Source organism: Alexandromys fortis, unplaced genomic scaffold, assembly GCF_014885135.2.
Source record: "Alexandromys fortis isolate MF-2015 unplaced genomic scaffold, M_Fortis_MF-2015_v1.1 scaffold_4, whole genome shotgun sequence".
Classification (NCBI taxonomy): Eukaryota; Metazoa; Chordata; class Mammalia; order Rodentia; family Cricetidae; genus Alexandromys; species Alexandromys fortis.
This window is the reverse complement of record NW_026067944.1, coordinates 20,284,319-20,309,425: the sequence shown is the minus strand read 5'-3', so window position 1 is coordinate 20,309,425 and position 25,107 is coordinate 20,284,319. Positions and strand designations below refer to the sequence as shown.

General features: G+C 35.1%; 1 protein-coding gene across 1 annotated transcript in view; it reads right to left on the bottom strand.

Annotated features, from left to right (window-relative positions):
* The window catches only part of Epha6 (EPH receptor A6), an 839,925-nt gene that overhangs the window by 260,711 nt on the left and 554,107 nt on the right, over positions 1-25,107 (bottom strand). Inside the window, exons 8-10 of the mRNA XM_050149039.1 lie at positions 11,835-11,943; positions 11,043-11,113; positions 6,930-7,055 (exon numbers count right to left, since the gene is read on the bottom strand). Of these exons, the coding sequence (XP_050004996.1) occupies positions 6,930-7,055; positions 11,043-11,113; positions 11,835-11,943 (306 nt within the window). The remainder of the gene's footprint in view (positions 1-6,929; positions 7,056-11,042; positions 11,114-11,834; positions 11,944-25,107) is intronic.

The following is a 25,107-nucleotide window of genomic DNA, read 5'->3' as shown; positions in this document are numbered from 1 at the left end:
AAGAGAATATCATTCTTATTTCCTTCTGTTTAAAATGTAGCCATCCTTCCAACTCTTTTTAAAGCATTCATTTAAAAATGACTATAAGTTCTTTAATTTCACCAAATACTTGACCAATATTCAAATGAGAAGAAAAAGTACTGGAAAAATATCTAAGAATTAGTAAGTTCTTATTTCTTTTTTACAAAATCAATACAAACTAAATTATCTATGTAATTTTTCTTAGGAAATTGTGTATTTCAATAATAAACCCAGTTGCTTAGAATAATTCTATAATTTGTCCTTACTTATCAGGTAAATTATTCATCAAAGCAATGTAATGATAGTTTATAAATATGTTTTATACATTTGTTCGTTCTGATTTAATTTTTTATACAAAGCACATGCGTGATATATTATTTTGATTGTATCATAATTTAATGTACTCTTCAGCAAGAATTTTTCTAAATATATATATATATGTATATATATATTTAGAAAAAAAATATGTGTGTGTATGTGTGTCTGTGTGTCTGTGTGCTTGTGTGTGTCCGTGTGTTTGTATAGGTCAGAGGACAGATTAGGGGATTTGGTTCATTCCTTCCACCATGTTGATTCTTGGGACTGAACTCTGATCATCAGGATTCACACAAACTGTCTTTACCTGCTGAGCCATTTCACTGCCCTCCATCAGGATCTTTGTTGATAAGAAAATAGTTATAATGACTTAAAATAAATACTTAAAGTAGATTCTTCCTCCCCCAGAGCCTTTTTTATACTTATTTAAGTATGTGTGTTGCTGGTAGAGGTGTGCATGTGGAGGTCAGAGGAAATCCTTCAGGAGGATGTTTGCTCCTTCCAATACGAGGGTTCCAAGAAATTAAACTTGGATGTGAAACTTGCAGCAGGTACCATCTTGCTGACCCCTAAATAATTTTATGTTCTCGAGTATTTCATTTATTTTCTAATTCAATATTTGCTTATTTAACAATATTTTTCAAATGACTAGTGTGATGAAGCAGTTTCTAAGACTGAAAAGTCCCCATGTAAAATAACAAATATACATTAAATGAACCCACAAATACTATGTAGAATATTGAGTTAGAGGCCAACAAAATTTACTTAAGGTCTAGCAAATTGATATATAGTTCTGTTTCGGGTAGCAAATTGGTTGATTGTGTGTCTCTGTGTGTGTGAGAAGTAAGTTGATACAGTAGATTTACATAAATAAGTGAAGCAAATTTTTCTTTGTTAAAACAAATTCATCCTGTAAGTTTATGGCAATAATAAAACATAGAAAAATAAGTCTTTCAAGATATAAAGAAATTTAAGAATTTGTTTTGTTTAAAAAGAACAAAAAGGGCTTGCTATGGTAATAACAATATACCAACAATATGAAATTTAATTTTAATTATTAATTTTTAGTTAACTGGAAATCAAAAACATTCCATTAATAAGGTGAATATGAAAGTATTGAATGTGAAACCACTCATGGTGGGGATTGTATCATAATGTATTTTGAGACTGAGCAATGAGTAGTATTCTCAGACATCAGAATTACACAAAGACTAAATATTTCCAACCTAATAGAATTGTTCCCATGCTTATTATTAGATGTCTGATTCTTTTATACATGCTTGAATCTCTACTACTTCCCTAATCCTGAGAGATAGTGGTTGTTGTTTATAGCCCATTATACAGGTAAACAAACCAAATAAGGTCATTAAAAGAGAGCTAAGTTAATGAAGGTGACAGAAGAAGTTAGCAGGTGTTGTGACTCAAAAACTGATTTTGAGTCATATTATCTGTGTAAAACAGAAAAATCTCATCTTTTATTATATAATTTGATTGATAAAGTCTTGAGGTTTGTGATTCAAAGTCATTGGACAGATCTGCCTACTAGTTATTAAAATTTTTTTAAAAACTTCACCAATAGGCCCTCAATCATAAATTATTTATGTTGGACAAATCAGAGCATGGGGACAATTCTACTACATCAAAAATGAATGTAGTAGTTATGCAATTGTAATATCTAAGAATATAAGCCTTTGCATAATCTCAATAAAAAAACTTGCTCTGTGCTTTTCAACTACATGTGGAGGATATGCACTGTAGTTACTGGTTTCTTCCCATAAAAGGTGATCCATGATATGTGTAATGCTTCCTATTGTACTAAAAGAAGTGTAATATTAATACTACTCTAATATATAACAATGGGCCTGAGAGGTTGAGATCTCTGAAAATAAAATAAACTTGATAGTAGAAAGAAGAGGTGAGTGGTGGCAGTTTAGGGAGTGGGGCTAGGGCATTAATACAGGATTAAAGCCAGCCTTTTGATATGTACAACAGAAAGGGCAGACAGTCCTTGAACATTATTCAGAAGGAGTTAGTGGTGGGGCACCCCCTTCTCAAATCCTTTTATTGTCCTTTCAACGTTCTTTTCCTTGCTTGTAGCTGATTGCAGAGAAGCCAACCTTTAAAACTTCTGACTTTCTACAGGAATAGAAAAACACAGTGACACTAAGCTGGAAGAGGAGTCTGACAGCAGAGGCAATAATGAGTTTGTATAGATAAAGGGATAGAATGTGAATGACAGGAGGATATTGCATTGTCACTGTGGCTAGGGAAAGAAGGAAGGTCAAGTGGAAGAAGGGTGGTGCCTTGTGGGCTTAGAGACACATGAAAGACAGTTTTGAATGGAATAATGTTTCAAAATTATAGAAATTCCACTCAGAAAGGCTTTCTCATAGTGGTACAGGTGTTCTTCTTACCTGAAAAAGAGATAGCCTGACTGTAATAAATTTCAGTTTTCAGGTTTTTTCATTATCTCAAAATATGTGTTCAGTAATGATTCTACCTTAATCTGCCTTGGCTTTTTAGCCTGAGAATTCTTGTTTTACTGAAATATGCAGTATTTTATTCTGTGATGCCAAAAAGTCAAAGGAGGTAGACAAACCGATTGTCTCCTTTGCAATGGAACTGCTCACTTTATTTAAAACAAAATGTGTATTTTCATGAAAATTCAGGCCTGTATTGTATAAGAAGCCTCTATTAAGTAAAGGAGCTATATAAAAGCTGTCTTAGAAAACCCACAAAACAGCCAGGCGATGGTGGCGCACGCCTTTAATCCCAGCACTCGGGAGGCAGAGGCAGGCGGATCTCTGTGAGTTCGAGACCAGCCTGGTCTACAGAGCTAGTTCCAGGACAGGCTCCAAAGCCACAGAGAAACCCTGTCTCGAAAAACCAAAAAAAAAAAAAAAAAAAAAAAAAAAAAAAAAACCATAAAACAGTAAAATTTGCAGTGATGACAGAGTATGTTAAATATCAACATATATATGTACAGTCATACAGGCTATAATTTTCATTGTATGATTTTTGATCAAGAAGTTTAAAGTCAAAAGACAATGGTTGAGGAAGATAGGTAGATTATACCTATCTCCAATCAGCATAAAGACATCATATGAAAAAAGCACTTAGCATATTGTCTTTTATAATTATCAGCCACCTAGGAAACATGACTCAGTCAAAGGATTAAGTAACTCTGTGGGTCAAGTGAAATGACATTTTATGTCCTTTTGTCTTTTTCTGTGAATGTCAGACCACCTGTCTACCAATGTTTCTCACACACAAATCAGTTTTAGAAACATGGCCTAAAGGGTGTGTTAGAACTGAGTAGGGACACAGAGGGGAACATTAAGTTGCAGCAGTGTAGTTTCACAAAGCATTTACCTTTATTTTTATAAAAGTAAATAGTAAGGAGACCCTTACCATATGGTTTGAAAGATGAAGCTATAGGGATGAGGGGTGAGTGAGAAAAGTACAGAAATAACTACAAATTTAAATACTCTGTTTGCCACAAGAGAAGTTCAGATAAAGCAAATTGGATAAGTATTAAGAAAGTCTTTTCTGTAGTTGTTATATCTGTTATACTTTTGAGAGGAAAATGTTCATTCCTATGGGTTTGGAAGTAGCTTGTACTGCACTTCCTGTTTACTCAGGAAATATATCCTTTTGGGGGTTTTATGGCGCTAAAGAACAAATAGCTATAGTTGTAGTTTTTCTTAGTTATGCTAGAAGGTAAATTAGGTTCAGAGATTTGGAATCATCAAGACAGAAAAAATAATGGATATGCCAAATCCAAATATGCCAAATACATATGGACTAGACATTGTAAATGCAATTCTTACCTGATAATCATTCTTATTCTTTATAATTTTATTACACTAGAGTTAAAACCTTTCCTTTTCATTTAGACAAAAGGGGGAAATGTTGTGGAATAACCTTTTTGTACACTGTGAAGATCTGCCACTCAGATTGACTTAAAAAAAAAGCCAAATAGCCAATAGCTAGACAAGATTTTTGGGCCAGAAAGGATGCTGGGAACAAGAAGGGTGGAGTTTCCAGGCAGACAGGAAATAAAACACACAAGAGGACAAGTCAGTACTACTAGTCACATGGCAATGCGTAGATGAATAGAAACAGTTAAGTTATACAAGCTGGGTAGAAACAAACCTAAGCTACCTTTCAAGCTTTCATAGCTAACAAGAACTCTCCATCTTGTTATTTGGGAGCAGGCAGGCAGGGCAGAAACATCTGTCTACAAAAAGATATATTTTGATTAGGACAAAGGAGCCACACTGAAAACTGAACTTCTTCACAACATTTATATTTCAAAAACTTGAATTTATGTCTCAATATAATGATTTCAGACATTGACATTTAATTTATACAGTGGAGACAAGACAGAAACCTACTTCTACGCTATCTTGAAGGTGCTAAATAATGTGGCGTTAAGGTTTACAGCAGGCAGGTGAGATGGTTCAGCAGGTGAGAGAACATGCTGTGCAGCAGAGCCTGAAGACCCCAGTTAATACCCAATGCCCTAAATAAAGGATAGTTCTGATGCTGCGTATTTGCAATCTCAGCATCCCCATCGGCAAGATGGGAGGCAAACGCTGGAAATCAGTCGAGGATCTGGAAAGGCAACGAATCTGGAGCACACGGGGTGGCAGAGACACTAGAGAGCAGGCCTCAGCAAGACGAAAGGAGTAAACAAACTCCTGACAGCGTCCTCTGACCTTCACAGTCGTGCTGAGGCAAAACATACCTGCACACACACACACACACACACACACACACACACACACACACACATCCATCATACATACAGATGCAAAAATCACGATGAAAATAATGATAATAAATAAAAGATATTAAAATTTAAAGTTTCAAGTACTATTTTGTATGGGTCACAAGAGGAACACTGAATGGTGGTTATGACTCCTCTAGCCTCTTTTCTTTTAGATTGCTCCACTTTCAACAGAACAAAATCCAAGCACACACTATGAAACTGAATATGATGCACACTTTAATTATGTGTTGGGCTTCTGTAGTTGTTTACTCAGCAGAAGATAAGAAAAATTTCAGTTCTTTTTAATAGGGAAGTACTTTCTATGAGAGCATAGATGTGCAGTGGCAGTTTTCAAAGGCACACATGGCTATGGTGAGAACCTGATGACCCAATGTGTTTGAGGAATGGAGTGCAGTCAGGAATAAAAATCTTTCCTAATAGCCCATGTTCATGGCAAGTACTCATATTCAGTGATTGAGAAACAAGATTACTTTTGGCATGTGCTATACAATCACAGAGATAGAGCTTGTGTTTAAAGGAAGTTGAAGGTGGGTTTCAAATAGTATTGCCATCGCCTTAAAACTTCTAATAATTTTTTTCACAACGGACCCCCATTATCATCATGTATTGTACATGGAGAACTATCCAGCCTGCTAAGTAGGACGGCTTTTAAAGGAGTGGAATATAATCAGCTGCTTTCATATGGCTTTGAAAAGACACAACTTGCCGAAACGACCACACCTGGGCATGTTCTGCTTTCTGCAAAGGATTACACACATGCAGCATCTTCAGCAGACTAATCACTCCACAAAGGATGTAGTTGTGTTTACTGTTTTAAGACGCTCTCTCATACCATCTGCTTTGAAGATACTTATACAGTTGTCAGTGTTTGTATTCCCTAAACTTCAGTGTGTTCAGATGATAGTATTTGATAGGCAAATCAGTGTGTTGGAGATTCCTAGGTTATTGCCTCAAAAGCAAAGACAAGTTGACAGAACTTTCTTCCTCCTCTTTTACTTTGAAAGGCAGATGTGTTGGTAAGTGAAACCTGACCCTGTAGAAAATCTAGGACATGCTAGGAGTAAGTATAACAAGGGATAATGGAGCTCACCTCTTTGCTAGACCTGCTGAAGGAAATCTCTTCTGTGAAAGACAGCCTGCTTATCTTGCATCAAAGACTTAAGAGAGGTATTATTCTTTATTCTCAAGGCCCTTTGCATTAGCATAGTTTCTCCTAGCTAATGCACACCATAAATTCTTGTGGGGTGCTTCACCATAATTTCTTTAAAACCAGAATAGCTGAATAATGAAAAGTTCTGAGAACTGGAGATTTGCACATAGGAAGCATTATTAATTTACATTAAAATGATCTAAAACTGTATTGAACAAAATTTTACTTTTGATGATTTTTTTCAGAACACTCTAAGTCTTGTGTAGCCTCAAGGTCATATTTATGAACACTAATTATAGTATAAGTCTATAGATGCTGCAACTTGAGTAAATCTATAATAACCTCATGACAAACTCCTGAAATTGCATTTTCAAAATAAATTCCTGAGGCTCTCTTGCTTCTCTGTAATTTATCTTCATTATGAGACATACTATAGAAGATGAAAATAACTTTAGCAAATGTTCTCATTATTTGAGAACTGAATATGGACACATCTGCTTTTAAATAAATAATTAAAAATTAGAAAATGCTTTTATATCTTAATATTTTCAATGATGAAACATGCTAAGGTTTAAAATATTATGTCGTTGAACCAATTGAAAAGCTATAAGGGAATCAAGTATTTAAGAGTGTAGTATTTATGTTTACCTGCTCCAATAACTCTCTCAATGCGAATTCTTGAAGGATCAATCTCTTTTGCAAATTCATGGACTGCTAGGGATGGGTCTTCATAGGTGTCTGGATCAATGTATGTTTTAATTCCTGGGAATCGCACTGCAACAAAATATAAGATTAATTTAATTTAAGAATATTTCAGTAGGCATATATCTTATGAATGTACAAATGTGGGAATGGCATACTGAGGTAGTGACTTATTAATTACTTAAATTTCTCTTTATTGCTCCTTCAGGTTGACATCTCCACAAAATGGAAAACAACAGAGGGATCCCACAGTGCATAAATTCTCTCTCTTGCTCTGCATCTTGAGTGCTACAAATTGAACAGCCGTTGCCACATGATCCTACCTCTAGTATATATAGGTCCAGAAATTCAGAATCAGGTAACCACAGACAGAGTTCTCTGAAATTGTGAGCTTAAAATAAATCCTTCCTCCTTAAGAAATCTAATGTAAAGAAATGGGAACAATACTGTGACTAAGCTAGACCATGTTGTTCACAGGCTTTGGAGATGGTTTATAAAAGGATCTCAAAATACTCTGGCAAAAATTCTGGATCTGTAAGGAAAGCCTAATTCTATTCCTGGAGGAGGTCAGAAGACCAGAATGCACGCAGTAATGCTAAGAGTAAAGACTGCGTTCATAGAGTTTCTTATATGAAGAACTCTATTGGAAATCTGACTAAAGACCTTCATGTTACATTGTGACAAAGAATTTCCCCCATCTTTTGTCCCTGCCCCAGTGGAAGGCTGAATTGAAAGGCCACAAAAAATGAATATGGTAGAAGAAATGTTAAAGCATTCCAGGAAGGTCCTGACACAGTTGTGCTGGCTGCTTTTAGCCATTATTTATGGTGAAAACTATGAATTTAAAAGTAGAAGGGTTTAGAAAAAAAATAACCTTACAGTTTGGTCAGAAAGAAGTAAGTTTAAAGTTAAATACAAGGAGGGTGTGGCAGTTAAAGAGATTAGAGCCATTAAAAGGGTGTTGTGGATTTGCCTTTGGAACAATAAAGTATGCCTTGAACATTTCAGGACTGAGCAGGATTCTACCTATGTCCAATTCAAGAGTATAAGTGTATACACTTGAAAGATATTTCTTAAGAGGAGAGATCAATTGGTGTACACTACTTACCTAGGACAATCTCAATGGTTATTCCCTTTAGATTTATTTCACTTTTCTTAGTCATGTAGACACTAAGAGACATCTATACTCATGGTTCAAACTGGCAGAAGATCTTAGCATTATTCACTAATTCTAATTTTGAAAATGATGATGGATAGGGTCATAGAATCTTTCACACAACTTTCAAAGAAAACCTAGAGATCCAGTCAATGTGTAGAAGGTTTGGTACTACTGTGGCAAGCTCTGATAGGATAATATATAAGGCTATAATAGCAAAGATAAAGATGGAATAAAGATCCCAAGAAGCTAGAGATTCTGAGAATATTAAACTTTGGTTGAGAAAGATTATTGGCAACCAGCAGATCCAGCTCAGGAAAGTGGTTAAGTATGCTAAAAACAGGGAGGATATGATGCCCAAGTTCTTTGCAGCTTATATCATTCCACACCATGACCTGAATCCTAGACATAAAGCTACATGATTTAATGTTTACTCTGATTTGTTTGCTTTGTTCTCCCAAACCTTATTTGGTATTCTATATTCTTCACTTTTGGAATGAGAATATTGATTGTGTATCTGATCTATCTGGTCTCTGTGACTCTGGCCTCATAGGAGACTTTGAACTTTTCAGCAATGCTGAATTATTAGGACTTTAAAGATGCATTTGATATCGTAAGATACACATGAAACTTTTGGAATGAGGGCAGAGCAGAATGCCATGGTTTAAGGAGATATGGTTTAAGGAAGGTGGACTCATGATGGCTAATTTTGATTGACAAATAAAATGAGAAGTGCTTTAGGAATTAATAAAGGTCTTGTTTGGGTATGTGTAAAGATGTAAGATAGTAGTCATTAAAGGAGAAGACTTCCTCCAATCTTGGTGGAACAATCCCATGGTCTATGGTGTGAAATGGGTAAAGGAGGAAAGGGTAAAAAACCACAGCCTAGGCAGTCTTTACACTCTGCCTCCTCCCTGCCATGAGTTGAATGTCTCTGCTCTGTCAGGCCCTCAATGTATGTGACCTCTGAGACCATGAGCAAAAGAAATCTTCACTCTGTAAGGAGTTTTTGTCCACTATGTCACAATGACACACACATATCTATGGCATAATACAAAATAAGTGGATGATTTTTGGTGTTGTTAGAGAGCCAAACTAATCCACAGTCTCACGTTCTTACAGGAAAATAAACAAAACAAAACAAAAAAAGAGTGAGCTTAGAAGAGGCAATATGATGTTCATTAGTAGCTGTAATTTGCTTCATTAATTATTTTGTGTTCACTGTCTTCATTTATTAACTTTCACCTATGTCTTCTTAGTGCTTTTATATGCACATATGAGAAAATTAGCATCTTAAAAATAGTACCAAAAAAGAATATTTCCAGGTGTATGTAGACCGTACATTGATTCTGAAATTTTATGCTTTTCTTGACTTATCACAGTTTAAATGTGAGGAGAGAAGAGTTTGTGTCTCTTTGTAATATTTATATTTTCATAACCTCTATGTTATACTCACAACTTAATCATGGTTATAATATTAAATTTAGCTCTGATTCTGCTGGACAGTTAGTGTCAGCTAATCAGATATATGGTCATGCTGAAAACATTAAAGACAGATGAAAATATCATTACTAACTCACATGTAATTATCAAAATTAAGCTATTTATTTAAAGTTATAATGCACTCCTATACAATAACTAGATAACAATGCTTCATCTGTGAAAATGCAATATATGTAATATTGTAAAATCCTTGGCCAAATGAATTCCAATTGTGAATATCAGTTTACTAATTTAATTCATCCCCTGCTTTCTTAAACACTGGTTTCTTTTGCTTCACTTCCTTGGCGCTTCAGGTTATTTTCAATAGGTCTTGCTGAGCCCATCTGCTGTAGTTTATGCTAATCTGCTGCTTGGAAAGCAGATAATAAATACTTCAGAAGCACTGTTTCCCTCTGCACCTCGGTACAAAAAGCCCTGCCGTGAATCTTAAGGTTGCCCAGCATTAGTTATTCCTCCAGGTGTCTGCATCCAGTTTTCCAGTCTGTTTACATTGTACTGAGGTCATTTCAGGCCAGGTCTCTAATGCAGATGGTTTTTAGGTACATTTAAAAATTACAGGTGCCTTTGAATTTTCCCTAAACCATCTCAGAAATTTATAATATCTTACTTAAAACTTCTTCCTGTCTTGTGGGGGAGATATAGATGAGATGGGCCTTTTTTTTAATCTATATTTTTTTTTGCTTAATTTAAAAACAAAAGGGAGATTTAAAAAGTAGAACAAGTTGCTCCTTATATTATCTCTATACTTTGGTTAATTAAAAAACATCGCTTTCCTGTTAGTTCAGTGTCTCACAATAGAAAAACTGTCTTGAGAAGTAGCTTGCAATTTGGAGGTGAAGGTGGAGGCGGGTGTTTGGAGGAGAGAAGGGCAATTATCAAACCAACTATAGTTGGTAATTACAGCTTGCTGAGGAAGAGATCTCCAAATGAATATAACCTTGTAGTCAGCACAGGGCTTCATACATATTCTAAGAGTTAAAGAGCTGATATACTTTTATAGTGCTAATGAATTGTAAATTGCTTTGTTGTATGATTAAATGACAATCTTCAAAAACGGAATAAGGGTTCCTCAACATGTCTGTATAACACTTCACTAAATAAAACTGACTCACGCTCCAGAGCCATTGTGATGGTAAATAACTATACATAATTAGTCACCACGAATTTTTAGTAAATTCAATTTGTTGGGTTCTCCCACAAGCATTGAAGAAAAGGTAATGCCATTTAATGAGAAGCAGGTGCAGTTTCCACCCTAAACCTGGAAGCTAGATGAAACCCTTAATGCCAAAAGGTTGGAAATGAATGTTTCGCTTGTTTGCTTTCAGGAGACCCCAAATTTGAATGGAGTCCTAAAGATTCCAGTAGGATATAGATGGTGGCAGAACAATGGCAATACTTACGGTGGCCATTCTGTAAGTGTGTTCTTCTCTTCTCTTCTGATTTCATTTTAGCCTTTATGTACCATTGACACCTTACAAAAAAGAAAACAAAAGCTTACTCAAGAATTATGTAATACAAGAATGCAAAACAATTAGGGGCCTGGAGAAATGCCTCCGTGCTTAAGAGCACTTGCGACTCTTCCATACATCTTGAGTTGATTCTCAGAGAGGGCTCACAAGTGTCTGTACCTCCAGGTTTAGGAACTGTGGCCAAAATAAATGAATCTGTTTGACAGAGTAAGGATTCAAATCTAAACCTCTCACCTTTTCAACTTATAATAATTAAAAATTATCTATTATCTATATTACTCTAAAGCAGATTATTATATTTAAAACTAAAATTATTATAATGTAGAGAATTTTCATATTTAGTTGTCAAAACATCTTACTTTCATTACAAATTCACAAAGAATTGTTTTGTCTAATTCTGATTTTTTTTCCCCAAGAAAAATCCTTCACAGAGTCATCAAATTAGAATAAAGAAATAAAAATTCAGGAGTATGTTAGTCTTTACTATTCAGCTTTAAACTTTCTACTGTAGGATTTGGGTAGGGTTTTTTTTTTTTCTAAATTGAGAGCAGCTATTGAATGTTTCTATCATCTCTTCATGTCAGGAATATCCCCCCCCCCCGCCCCGACATGTGAATACACACACATGCATATGTGCACACGCACACAGACACACACAAGAATACACTGGGTATAAAGTGTGGTTTTCCACTGAGTTGGGGATAATCCAGAAGACTCACTTACCTCCCAGTGATGAGGAAGAAGAGAGTGAGGATGACTAGGAGCGTGAATCCTCCAACGGCCGCCGTGGCTATTACCAGGATCTGCCCTTGTTCTGCTGCCATGTCAGAAGCTGAAACATAAGCACAGGTGACACATATGGTGATGGTTATTATTTTAAAGCACAGTAGAATTGACCTTTATTTTAATAGGTCTCTAAACAAACCAGCTGAAGTAGATTTATATGATGCTTACAGAACTGAGGTCATTATACACAACACAAAACTTTCTTCTGTCTTAAAAATATAACAAGGTGTTTGAATTCTTTTTTTTTTTTTTTTTTGGTTTTTCAAGACAGGGTTTCTCTGTGGCTTTGGAGCCTGTCCTGGAACTAGCTCTGTAGACCAGGCTGGTCTCGAACTCACAGAGATCTGCCTGCCTCTGCCTCCCGAGTGCTGGGATTAAAGGCGTGCGCCACCACCGCCCAGCAGGTGTTTGAATTCTTAACGCTTTCTATAATCTATATATTATATATAACATATTATATAGAGATTATATATAAAAATCTATAATTTAAATTAATAAATTAAAAAAATAATTTATATATAACATATATTTCACAGAACTAAGTTTCTGTGAAATTTAATAAGAGTAAGTATACATGTGTATATGTGTGTACAAACGCATATATATCTATATATACATAAATATTTGGTAGATGATAAGTACAGGAGAAAAGAACACTTAAGTGCTTATTTTTTCTTTTTTGATGACAAATAGTTAACAACATTTTACATTTTTTTTTTTGCTATGTGTGGTGTTCAGTATTAATTTTCAACTTGACAGATCCAGAGTCATTGGGTGACACTGGCGTTTCAGCATGCATGTGGGAAATTATTTTGATTACATAAACATTCATTGTAGGTGGACCCATTTCATGGACTGGGATCCAGGAATGAATAAATGGAGAAGAGGAAATGACTGGCAGCATTCGCTCCTCTGCTCCATACTCCATGATTGTGCTATAACAGCTGCTTCCGGCTCTTTCTTGTAGCCTTGATTTCCCTTTCTGAACACTTGCACTGTGAACCAAAATATACCTTCCTACTTACGTTACCTTTGCTAGAATGTTTTACCATACAAAGAAAGAAATAAACTAAGATACTTTCAAAACTCTCTCTCTCTCTCTGTGTATGCTTTTCTGTTTGTTTGTTTATGATGCTAAGGTTTGAATAGAGGACTTTGCACATTATAGATAAGAAAATGCTTGTCTTAAAAACTGCAGCAGCTACCCTTCCAGTGGCCCTAAAATACATTGATTGGTTCAGTTCATTTTTTGTATTCCATTTTCACTATTACTGTTTTCTACACTATATGGGATGGGGAATTGCTTATATATCAGAGCGAGTCCCTTAATATCTATAATTGATGTGTGTCAATTAAAGAAAAAAATAGTGGTAATGAAAGTGAAACACAGATTAAAGAGCTTTGTCACGTAAACTTATGACCAGAATTTAGCTCCCAAATTTTACTTTTGTTTTCCTTCCTATGCTATAAGTATCAATAACAAGTCAGCCATCAATAGTCTAAAATATTAATCAATAAGTCCCATTATTATCCTTCAACTTGACTAAAACTCTGTATTTTATTTCCTTTGTGTGTGTGTGTATGTGTGTGTATGTGTGTGTGCGTGTGTGTGTGTGTTATGTCAGTGTGCAGCAGTGTGAAAATGGAGGTCAGGGAACAATCTTGCATGTTGGTCCTAGTCTTCTACCTTGTTGGAGACAAGGTTTCTCTTCCTTCACCACTCTTTTCGCAGGATATCTTGATAGACACATTCCACTAGCCTTCAGGTGTTTTCCTTTCTCCACCTCCCATCTGTCTGTACGGGCAGTGATGACTCTGTCACTACATCCTGCTTTCATAAGGGCTCTTGGGGACTCAACTCGGGTCATTAGTCTTGCACAGCCTCCTCTCCTAGGTAATAACAACTGTAGGTTTTAGTAAGAAACCAGTCACACCATTTTGGAGACTTTCTAAATGTAATAAGAAACAAAAGTCACATTTGTTCAGTTTAGAACTAAAGAAATTCATTAAACATTGGAATTAGATTTTTGTTACCATTATTTCATCAAAGCATTTTCAGGCAGTTTTTACAAAGTTGAGTTTTGATTCATAATCTGTTCAGAGATGAGTTAAATAGTTGTATCGTATCTAGTAAACAATGGACTCAAGCTTTTTATTAGTTCTTCCCCAAGTTTTGCAATCCTAGAAATAGCATTGATAGAGGAACTAATGGTGTGCTCTAAAATGTCATATTTTCTCACTGAAAATTATCAAACAATAGATTTTAAGAGATTGATTTTTCAGAAAACATTATAGTTTGAAGATAAAGAAGATGACATTTTTAAAAGAAGACATTATTTACTTACAACTCCTGTGCTCTTAAAGATATAATCTAGTTCAAAAGTGTTCTGCCTAGAACAAATATTGTCATAGTAGTCAGGTCTCTAGTGATTTCTGAGACTCCATTCAAAGCTCAGATGGGGAAAAAGATTATATACTTGAGTGTCTTGTGAAAATCATAAAGTTTGTCATAAAAATTTATATTGTTTAACATAATAACTTAGTTAACTACTGGCTTCACTAATAAGTCTCTTTTTGCTTACTTCTGATTACATGATCACTGAACTTAAATTAGGGTTTTAATTGTGTTTTAAACAGAATGTTTTAAACAGAATGCATAGCAATGTATAATTAATTCCCAAGCATGTATACAAGCAAAATTAAGTACTCTGTACAAAAAAAATAACATACACACATACACAAAACAGTTGAAGAATGCTTAATGGATGTCAATATTGTCCTGGGTATAAAATAATACAGACAATGAGGGGGTATGATTAGGGAAACATGACTAACATGAACACTCATATCACTTACAATCTATGTATTATTTTATAAGCAAATGTCTATGTTCTCAGGTCAATGCAAAGAGTTTAGAAATATTATTGAGTATATGCTCATAGTCCACATGCTTATGTCAGTGTCATTGTTACTCCTATTTGGGTAGTTCTGTTATTTGTCCACATCCACACATACGGCACACAGAAAAGCTGACAGCACAGTACTGACTTGTCAGTCTCAAGTCCTAGCTACTGAAATATTTTAAACAGCTTTTTTACCTAACAGGAGAACAGAATTTTTTTTGTTCTACCAGAATCATTCATGCCCTTGTTTGCCCCTTATTTCCAGTAAATAATGTGAGAGTATTGAATTAAATGTAATTGTCACAGTGTGCCAGAGAAATGTAACTATTTTATTGTATGAAGCAATGAAGTATTGGAAAGAACACAATTTCCTACGCGGAAGTAGGAGGAATGTCCTGGACCTGTGCTGTATTATTGTACTTGCTGGGTAAGTTCTGTCTTTATAGGATTAGTGCTGGTCCATCACACAGAGCTCTGACTTCATCTCTGGGTAAACTTCAAAGCCCTTAACTTTACTAATGAATCTTTTTGCAACTGGCTAGCACAGGTCTCTAGCTTGTCTGATTAAAGGACTATGCACACCCTCAGTTCCTTGAGTGAGCCACACGTTTGATAATGGTCAGTTCCTGACAGTTCTCTTTCATGGACACCCAGTCATTTGGGAAGTTTTGTCCCAGTTGTTGTTTTTGTTGTTTTCTTAGGCTCTCAGACAGATGCTTCCATAACCCACTTAAACTAATATTATAAATTAAAGTATAGTGGTCACTCAAGTTACTTTTTAGCAAACTGTCTCTTTTATTGGGATGAAAATTCCAGGAAGACATGAAATTCATTTCTTGTGTTGCCTGTAGAAAGTCCAGTGTAACATACCTCTACTCTTCTCAAAGAGAAAGTGTAAATAAAAATCAGATCCATCATGGATTATCTAGATGATCTCAGTTCTAACAGTAATTCTTATTATATGAGGTTGAGACAAGAAGACGAAGGAGGAGTGGGTGGTTTTACAACAGAGTGATGAGGAACAGGAAGGAGAGATAAAGGGTTCTTTCTCAGATCCTTGGAGGTATGCTTTGGGTTCTATTTGTGATTGTTTTTGAAGGCACAAAATATGTAGCATCGTACACAAAAATGAATTGGAAGCCCAACCCATGTGATTGAATATGTGGCTGTAGCTGAATGAGTACATCAAGAAAATAAATGGTATGGTTATATACACTGTATAATTCTGATAAGGAAAGATTGGAATAAGCTGGGCATAACTCACAACTGTCCTCCTTTTAATAATGTGAAGGAAGTTTTTTTTTTTTTAAATCTCAAACATAGCCATTCAATATATATGAAGACCATGGATTCAATACTCATTTCTAATTACTTCACACACTTTGGAGATGATGATTCTGGAAGGCAAGAGTTACAATAGGCATAACCCTTCTACCTTTCAGCACCGTCTTCAGAACAAAGTTAAAGAATTCATTAATTCACCAAGTAATGTTTATTGAGAAGTTATTACATAGCAGACAGATACCAACGTGACCCGGGGGAGACAGAGATGAACAAACCATACGCAATTACTATGCTGTTAGACTGGCAGATCAGTAGGGAAAATAGACAATGAACCAAAAGTTACAAAGAGTAAAAATTGCTACATTAGGGAAACTTGTCTGCAATGCTGTCTATATTCACTTGTGCAGTCCCAATGCTAATTATCTCTAATTAGTTTTCTCAGAGAAAACACATCTAGAACTTATTCTTAGTAGTGCCAATAGGGAGAGAGCCCTGACCCTAAAATGAGCCATAGTGGGATATGTAGAGATAAATGAAATTTATTTGTGAACTACTCACTGGAATTATTTTTTTTGTTAAATGAAAAAAAAAACATATCCTCAAACAAAAATAAGCATACTAAATTATGTTTAATTTTATGGTCGTGGCAAAAGTATACTCCCTTAAGAAAAAATAATTAATTTTAAAAATATTTTGAATTTGTTATTTAATCAACATTTAGAACCTAGATAATGCTTGGTTTAAGTCAGGATAATGTTATAAGAGGCTTGCTCTAGTTATTTCTATTTAAAGTAGAAAAACAGAATGAAGCTCTTTCCATGGAATCTAAATTCTTACAAAAAAATAGATTTCACGTTTTTAGAAAAGTGTGAGAGAAAAGCAATTTGGCTATTTTTAACTAACACATTTTCTTATATGGAGGCATATGATACTGCCTCACTGTAATCAAGATTATTTTTCATATTTATATTTCAAAGTGAAATGTGTTATTTGTATTCTGTTTCATTTTCTATGGATGAGCGTTTTGAAGTTAACTCATTTTTTGTTGTGAACTTCTTCTGAGAGCTACTGGAGGATATATGACACATCTTGAATAAAGTATTTCTCAAATATGCTGCCCAGGGAAATGCATTCTTTGTCATTTCACTGAAATGATTTTTAAAATCATAACCTATATTTTAACAAATAGGTTGACGGTAAACAAAAAAAAAATCATTGTAAGGTTCATTGGCAAGTGACACATGAAAATGCCTTCCTCAGATCATATGTAACAACCAGGATTTTATATTATTTAAGATGCACATCGAATATTGTACAATGGAAATTAATATATCTGCAAAACTTTCAATGCTGCAAACCTATCTGGACATTAGCATATTATGTACAGATGAAAGGCAGTAAATAAATATAGTTGGAAGAAAAAATACAATATTGTAATTTTGTAGATGATGCTCTTATTATCTTTCTTGCCCACCTGGACTTTTAAACATGGTCTCATCTTGGGTCTTCCAACAAGTATGAGTTTCAAGTCAAACTTTTTACTACATCTTACCTTTTGTTTTCATCAACATTAACATGGACTAATATTAGGCTATAGATGTATATTAATAAATGAGCTATGGGTTTCTGTTGATCTGCCTTGCCCCAATGGATCTTCCCAATTTATTCCCCCTTATGTGATAATTACTCTTCAAAATACTATTTGAAATTTCTCAGATACTCTTCATAGTCTAGAAGGTAATGGCCATTTTTTTCTAGTAAGTCTAGTTCAGAGATGCCCATACAGATGATGCTGGAGTCAGGCCTCATAAAGTTCTCTCCTTTGTCTTCCCACCACTCATCAGTCTTCTCACTGCTCATCAATATTGTCACTTTCACCTTGTAAGTGTCCCTTCGTTTCATCCTTGTTCCATTTCCCGTTTTCTCAGTTCAGATTTACATCTGGTCACACCTATTTGAAATTAGCTAGATGGCAGCCACAATTATGCAAAACACTGTCTGATTATGTTAATATATTAACACTGAATAATTTTCTTCCTAGAAGAGCATGCATTTCCTATATTGAGACTTCAGATCTATTTGTTAATGTCTAATTTACAGTAATGGTACAGTAAATTATTATTAATATTAGATTAATTCTAGTAGATTATTAGAAAGTGAGGGAAGAACATTATAAAGAGAAAGAGTTGTCAAAGCTTGTACAAAGTTGTACAAAATGTGTCCAAGCTAGCAGAGATAGAAGCAAGAAAAAAACGCCGAAAACATGACATAAGATTCTAAAATATTTTTCATCAGGAGAGGAAGTTTAGAATTAAGCCGTCTTATTCAACTCAAGGAGTGGCAAAACATTCATGTATTATATCCCAGTGACATAATCATTTAATTTCAATTAAAAATGTTTAGTTAATCATTAGTTTCACCCAGCTGTGGTTTGTGTGTTATAATAACAACCCACCTGCAAGATATACCCACTGGTGCAATAGTGCCAGAAATGTTAGGGGAGTAAACAACCACTTTTTGCTTGGGTTTAGCCTACTTCAAAAGATAGAACTCACACCACACCACTAATAACAGATAAGTCATGCACCCTAAGGGAAAACCTAACACTATTATTATGGCAAATGAGCATAGTAATAAATCAGTTGACACAAAACCCATAACCAATCAATAGCAGAAAATGAGAAACTTTGAAATACTTAGTCCTAAATAGAATGTATGTATATTTCCTTTTTCTCAAAACTCAGGCAACATGCTAATGAGGATGGGGCTGGATGGAGGGGGAACCAAGGCAACTAAGGAAGGTTGAGAACAGAAGAAATATTCTTCCTTAGAGGAACACACACCAGTTGGTTATTGAACAATTGTCATTCTTCTAAATAAACATGCAAGTAACATATGGACCGAGAAAGATGTGTACATGTATTTATGTATAATGTATACATATATATTTGTGTGTATATGCATGTATACAAACATATATGTATGTATTAACAACTACTGAAAAAAGAGGACACAAATTTGAGAGAGCAAAGATGTAGGGGTATAAGGGCGTGGGGTCAGGGGAAGAAAGGGAAAGGATAAATCATGAGTTATATTAGGTTATCACAAACAAAAGGAATAGTTAAAATGTTGCATAAAATTCTCAAAGAATAAGTAAAAAATATTTAGAAATGCCATCAATTCAATGATATTCCATTCAAATAAGAAAGAATATGTAGATGCAAGGTTAGAAAGCATTTCTCCTCCTAATATTTAATATATATGTATATATATATTTATTCCTTGGTTAAAAACTGCCGCTATCAAAACCAAATTTTTTTGAAGATGTCAGTTTGGTAAAAAACAATACCACTTTAGCTACCTGAGTACAGAGAATACTGTCTTTCAACTTTCTAAATAACAATGGATTAACACAATGCTCTAATATCTATTGGTGAATTTATAGTCATTAAAAGTTATTAAGGGAAGAATACAGTCTATGTGCAAATATAAAAGGTTTCAAGTTAAAGAATAGTAATTTTGTTTCCTGACAAACGTTGATTATTAAACGTGTCTTAGCTTCATATATGAACAGTCACTGATTTGTTTTTGATCTAGAATAAATTAATGATGAATTAAAGGATAATCGTAAGAGTTAATTTCCCCCAATTTTCTGTGTCTAAGCTTTCAGTGAAGTGACCATTTAGAGAAAGCAGTATAAACATGGTATTGCATTAACACCTTTCGTTTATAATCCAATATTTGAGGCCATCTCCCATCACACACACACACACACACACACACACACACACATATCTTTAAGATTAAAACTCAAAGAGAGAAAGACAAGAGATTCTCTTTTCCCCTCAGGTGAGCTGATTACTGAATTCTCAGCTGGTAGGAAGCAAGCCTTGCAGATCATCCCTGCTGAAGCAGAGGCTTTACAGGAATTATACTCTTCAGAAAGCAACTTCACAGCAGTGTCTTCTCTGCGGCTCTGCCACTTCTCCAGAAACAAAGCAAGTCAATACATCAAACTGGGGCTTCCCTGAAATACCACTAATCTCAAGACTCACTCTTCTTGATGCCCCAATTTACCTGTCAGATGAAATGCCAAATGACATGGGGATAATTGGAAAATGCAAGTTTGGCACAACTTGATGGAGAAGGAGAGGCAGAGATAGGTGTGCAAAGTAATGAAATACCGCTTATTTTTCTCTTTTGGAAGAGATTCCCATGTTCATTAATGAGTTGCACAGATGCCTTGCCACATGCAGAGAACTTTCAAAATGAAAATTAATGATCACAGCATTTGAGCAACTAGAACTATTGTCAGTGCTTTCAATTTCTGCAGTATAATGTATCATCATCTGTCTTTTATACTTTCCTTGTTAAACTAGGTCTTTGAGACTAATTTTTATAATTGAAATATTTTTGACTTCATATGCACATGCTTTATGCATTTTCAAATACCCATTGTAGAATAATATTGCCTTACAAATGCCACAAAGTCTGATGATTACCGACCAGAAGTCAATATTTCTATATTAGGTATAATTTGCTATGTACAATTATATTGTTTGTGGGTTTGGATATTGGTAAGCATATATGAGGCAGGCAAATATAGGGAATAGTTTAGAAGATGGGTCTGGACTTGGCTTGGGCTTTGTACTGCTCATATTTTTTCATGATGCTTCTTTCACTATGCACATATAACCCTTTCTAAATGAATCTTCTAGAAGTCCAAGGCCGTCACAGGCACTGGGCTACTATTACGCTCTTCTTTGAACAATAGGATACATCTCTTATTATATTAATGATCATTAAATTTTACAGTTTCTTTTTAAAAATTCAAAATTCATCCTGGCTCAGGGTGGGGTAGCAGTGATCAAGCCTAAACTGGTTTTCAGTAAATGTATAGTAAGGAAAAGCTGTATATTCACTCTTCTTGATGTTAGGAAGTAAAATTTATGGAGAATTCCCTACATACCATTTTATGCATATGCACAACTTCTAAGGGACATGCATGGCAGAAAAATTATGTTTGGCCTAGTCTATCAATTAAAATACAGATCAACCATTGCTGTGACCCCTAGAAACAAAACTTTTCCTTTTCTTCAATACCATAGAAGTAAATTTCAGGAGCCCTCAAGTATTTTCACTCACACGGATTGTGGCTCTGTTGCAATGCATTCATATTTTTATTGTATTGTCTTAAGGACAATTTCTGTGTGGGTTTTTAATTTCAATTCCTTGAATAAGAAAGCAAGACCCAACAAAAACTCAACCCTAACCCCAATCACAGAAACATATTGATAAACATATCTATATATTTGAGGCTTTAGTCTTTTACTGCAACAGCAACTGTTGTATGGAGTATAAAGCTTTATAATCAAATATATAATTAATAGAAATCATAGATTTCATAAGGCTGGTATATCCTAAGGTTTGTTTAAAACAAAATTTATTTTTCATAGAAAAATATTTAAATTAATCTCAACTTAAAATATACACAGGCTTCTTTAGAAAAGGGCTCAGAGTGCTGGCATGATGTTTAGTGAATTAAAGGACGTTTTGCAAATCTTGATCTGAGTTAAGTCTCTGGAACCAATGGTGGAAGGAAATCCAATTTCTAAAAGCTCTCTGACCTCCACATACAAACACATACACACACACACACACACACACACACACACACACACCATGGTATTTATGCAACTGTCCCTTGCTACTACCACTATTTTTTATTATTAAGTATAATTTTTTTAAAAAGAAAATTTCTGGAGAACATTCTTTTTGACTTGGTATGCATTCAAAAATAATAAAAATGTCCATCATTAAGAATGCATTGGGGCTAGGAATGTAACTCACTTGGTTGAATGTGTTCCTTGTATGTGTGAAGCCTTGAGTTCCATCCTCAGTACAGCCTTAAACTATGAGTGGTGCCTCCTTCTCCCAAAGGACATGGACCATCTAGGAAGATGGGGTGGAAAGACTGTGGGAGCCAGATGACTGGGAAGGGGATGGTAGTGTCTTCTGGACATGACAAGTTGATGCATTGATAAACTCAGGATAGCATCACTAGGCCTCTACAAAATCAAGCCAATTAACATTCCAGCATAAAGGGCAGGGTCTCAGTAGTCCCTACTTTTACCCAAGGAAATATTTTCTATAGAAATACGGCTTCTGATAAGGTGACCATGCTACAGGAGATGTTCCAAAACCCCTAAAATCTATGGATAACACAATTTAGACTAGGTAAGTAATTCAAAATAAAAGCACACCAGGTTGGGTGGGAGTGAGGAAGCATGTCATAGATCTGGTAAGAATTTGGGAGAGAAATGGGGCTGAATATGATCAAAATACAGTGCGTACATGTATATAATTCTACACAGATTAAGCGTATTTTATTAAAAAAAATAAAAGCTGAGTAAGTCATGCGTGTTAGTAATTCAAGAATTTGAGAGGTAGAGTCAGGAGGATATACGCAAGCGTGCTCAAGGCTGTTCTTTGCAGCATTGCAAGATAACCTGGGCTATGTGAGAACCAGTCTCAAAAAAAAAAAAAAAAAAAAAAAGCATTATTGAGCCTGGTGATACAGATACGAGTTTCTGAGATGGAAACTGAAGTAAAGTTCCTTATCCTCAAAAAAATTTTCTTTTTTAGTAGCAGAGTTAGATAAGTAAGCCTCAACTGAAATTTAATAAAGTTATTTAAATGTTGTATGTGTGAGGGTCATAAAGTGACAGTGAGGCGAGGTGCTGATGCTTTGCCTCAAATCTGATTAGAAGGGTTTTGCCGCTCACGAAGTGGCCGAGTGGATATTTAGAAATGAGGACATTCTATTTTAAAGAACCTTCATTAGGAATAGCCCAGAGTTATAAAAAGGGCACAGAACCTTCAGGACTTGTTTGCCATACCTTGAGATGTCTGAGGAACAGACCAATATACAGAAAAGAAATTTGGGTTTATGAGGGTTAGGACAACATAAAGTCACAGTGGTAGGCATACCATTGTTTTTCTCTGTTACTATTAAGCACATAGGTGAGGAAAAAGTGAGTCTACTCAAAACTGTAATTTGATGGAGATATGAATTCTTGCAGGTAATTGTGACAGAGAAATTGACCTGGTTTGTATTAAATCTCATAGTACTTTTTTTTACTTTTCAGTTACATGTGGGATCCAGCCCCAACTTTTCATCTAATCAGTTGTGTTTCTGCAACTTGAAATTGAGAATATGGAGAATACTATTTAATATCATGAATTCAGAGCATATAATTTAATCATATGCATATTGTACAAGGAGAAGGGAATAGATAGGAGCTAGGTCTATTGTTGCCTCACCATTAATAACTTCTTATTGTTTGCTATATTGTTCTTTAGTACCATGATTTTCCTTGTATTTTGATGCTAAACACAGTGTCCCCAGACTTTTTCTCATGACTGGACAGATAGGACTGGAAGGCGAGGTAAATAAGATGAAGATTTTTATCTTTCTAAAGCAGTCTTATGCTAAATAAAAAGTATTAAATGGCTCATTGGGAACGTAAATGACATTTAAAGGCAGGCCCCATGCCCAGCAGTAGATGACCAATACAAAATGAGCTCAATGGTATTTTTGGAGGTTTTTGTCTCATAGTAGTTTGTCTAGCATGTTTTCCCCTTCAGGCCTTTTGCTTATATATTATGGTTTCTGATTTTGTGTCTTTACAGGGCTTGTGTGTGTGTGTGTGTGTGTGTGTGTGTGTGCGCGCGCCTGAGCATCCTGTATGTGTTTCTTCTTTGCCTTTTTCCTTTTCTTTTTCTGTTTGTTTTCTTGTTTTTTCCTATTCATTTATCATATTTTCATTTATTATTTTTTTTAGATGCCTAATGGTTTTCTTATGAGAGAAAGCTGGAAAGGGTATTGGATTTAGGTGGGCAAGAAGGTGGGAGGGCTCTGGGAAGAGTTGAAAACAGGGAAACCATAATCAGAATATGTTGTATGAAAAACATACTTTCAATTAAAAAATAAAATTCCAAAAAGGAAATTGAATTAAAAATGAATAAATAAGTAATGTGAAAATATTAAATGGTCTGCCAAGACAGATACCAATCTATATTATCTTAAAATAGTTTCAGGCCAGATCATGCCTTTTCTGGCCTACTTAAGAGATGCCATGCTGGTTTATAAAAGTGACATGGATACAAAGACAAACTAAAAACGAATGAATAGACAACATTTTGGACAGTTTAACAATGTAACTTGTTAAAATTAAGATGTGGGTGAACTGCCCAAATCAAAACCATCAACCTATAAAGTTACTATCTAAATCTTAGAGTCAAGCAAACAAAACTCAGGGAAAGGCTGCTGCTTTGTCTGATACCAAGTTCAATTGACAACATTTGCTCTTGTGATTTGCGTAGAAGTGTTCCTATAAGCACAGATAATCATCCACCCTGGGGGCCAGTGTCTGCTGGCTTTTGAACCCAACACTCCTTAAGTAACTTAGAGCCCAGGCATCTAACAGTGATGTAATTGCTGTCTGCCAACAGTCGGTTCATCATCACCTAACAATAAATTCTAAGCCAAGTTTGGGAACATCAAAGGAAAGCTGTTCAGAAGGTTGTATTTGCCTCATACAACCTCTTCCAACCATTGGATGTTGTAACAGTGCTGTCACCTACCAAAGTTTTGGGCTCCACTCACAGTTCTCTGGGGGCATGTGCAGCCTGCTGGCCAAAGGTTAGGAATGCCTGTCACTTGTGTCAATTTTGAAGGGCGTCAGAGGGAGCAGGTATAACTGCAAAATCCTCAAGCCCATGGGAGAAGTGGCTCCATCAATGTTATGCATTTCATTTTGTCAGGTAGTTTTAACAAACTGCTTCTCAGACATCATGTATGAAACTACAATTAAGAATTTCATCTTAGATCAAAATACTTTCAAGCCCAGTCAAGTCCAATACCATGCTAGTAACTGCAAATACTTTTTAAGACCATGGTTTGCTGTGTATATTAATTTTGCTCTAAATTAAGAGAAGGGGAAGAGAGAAAAACACACACA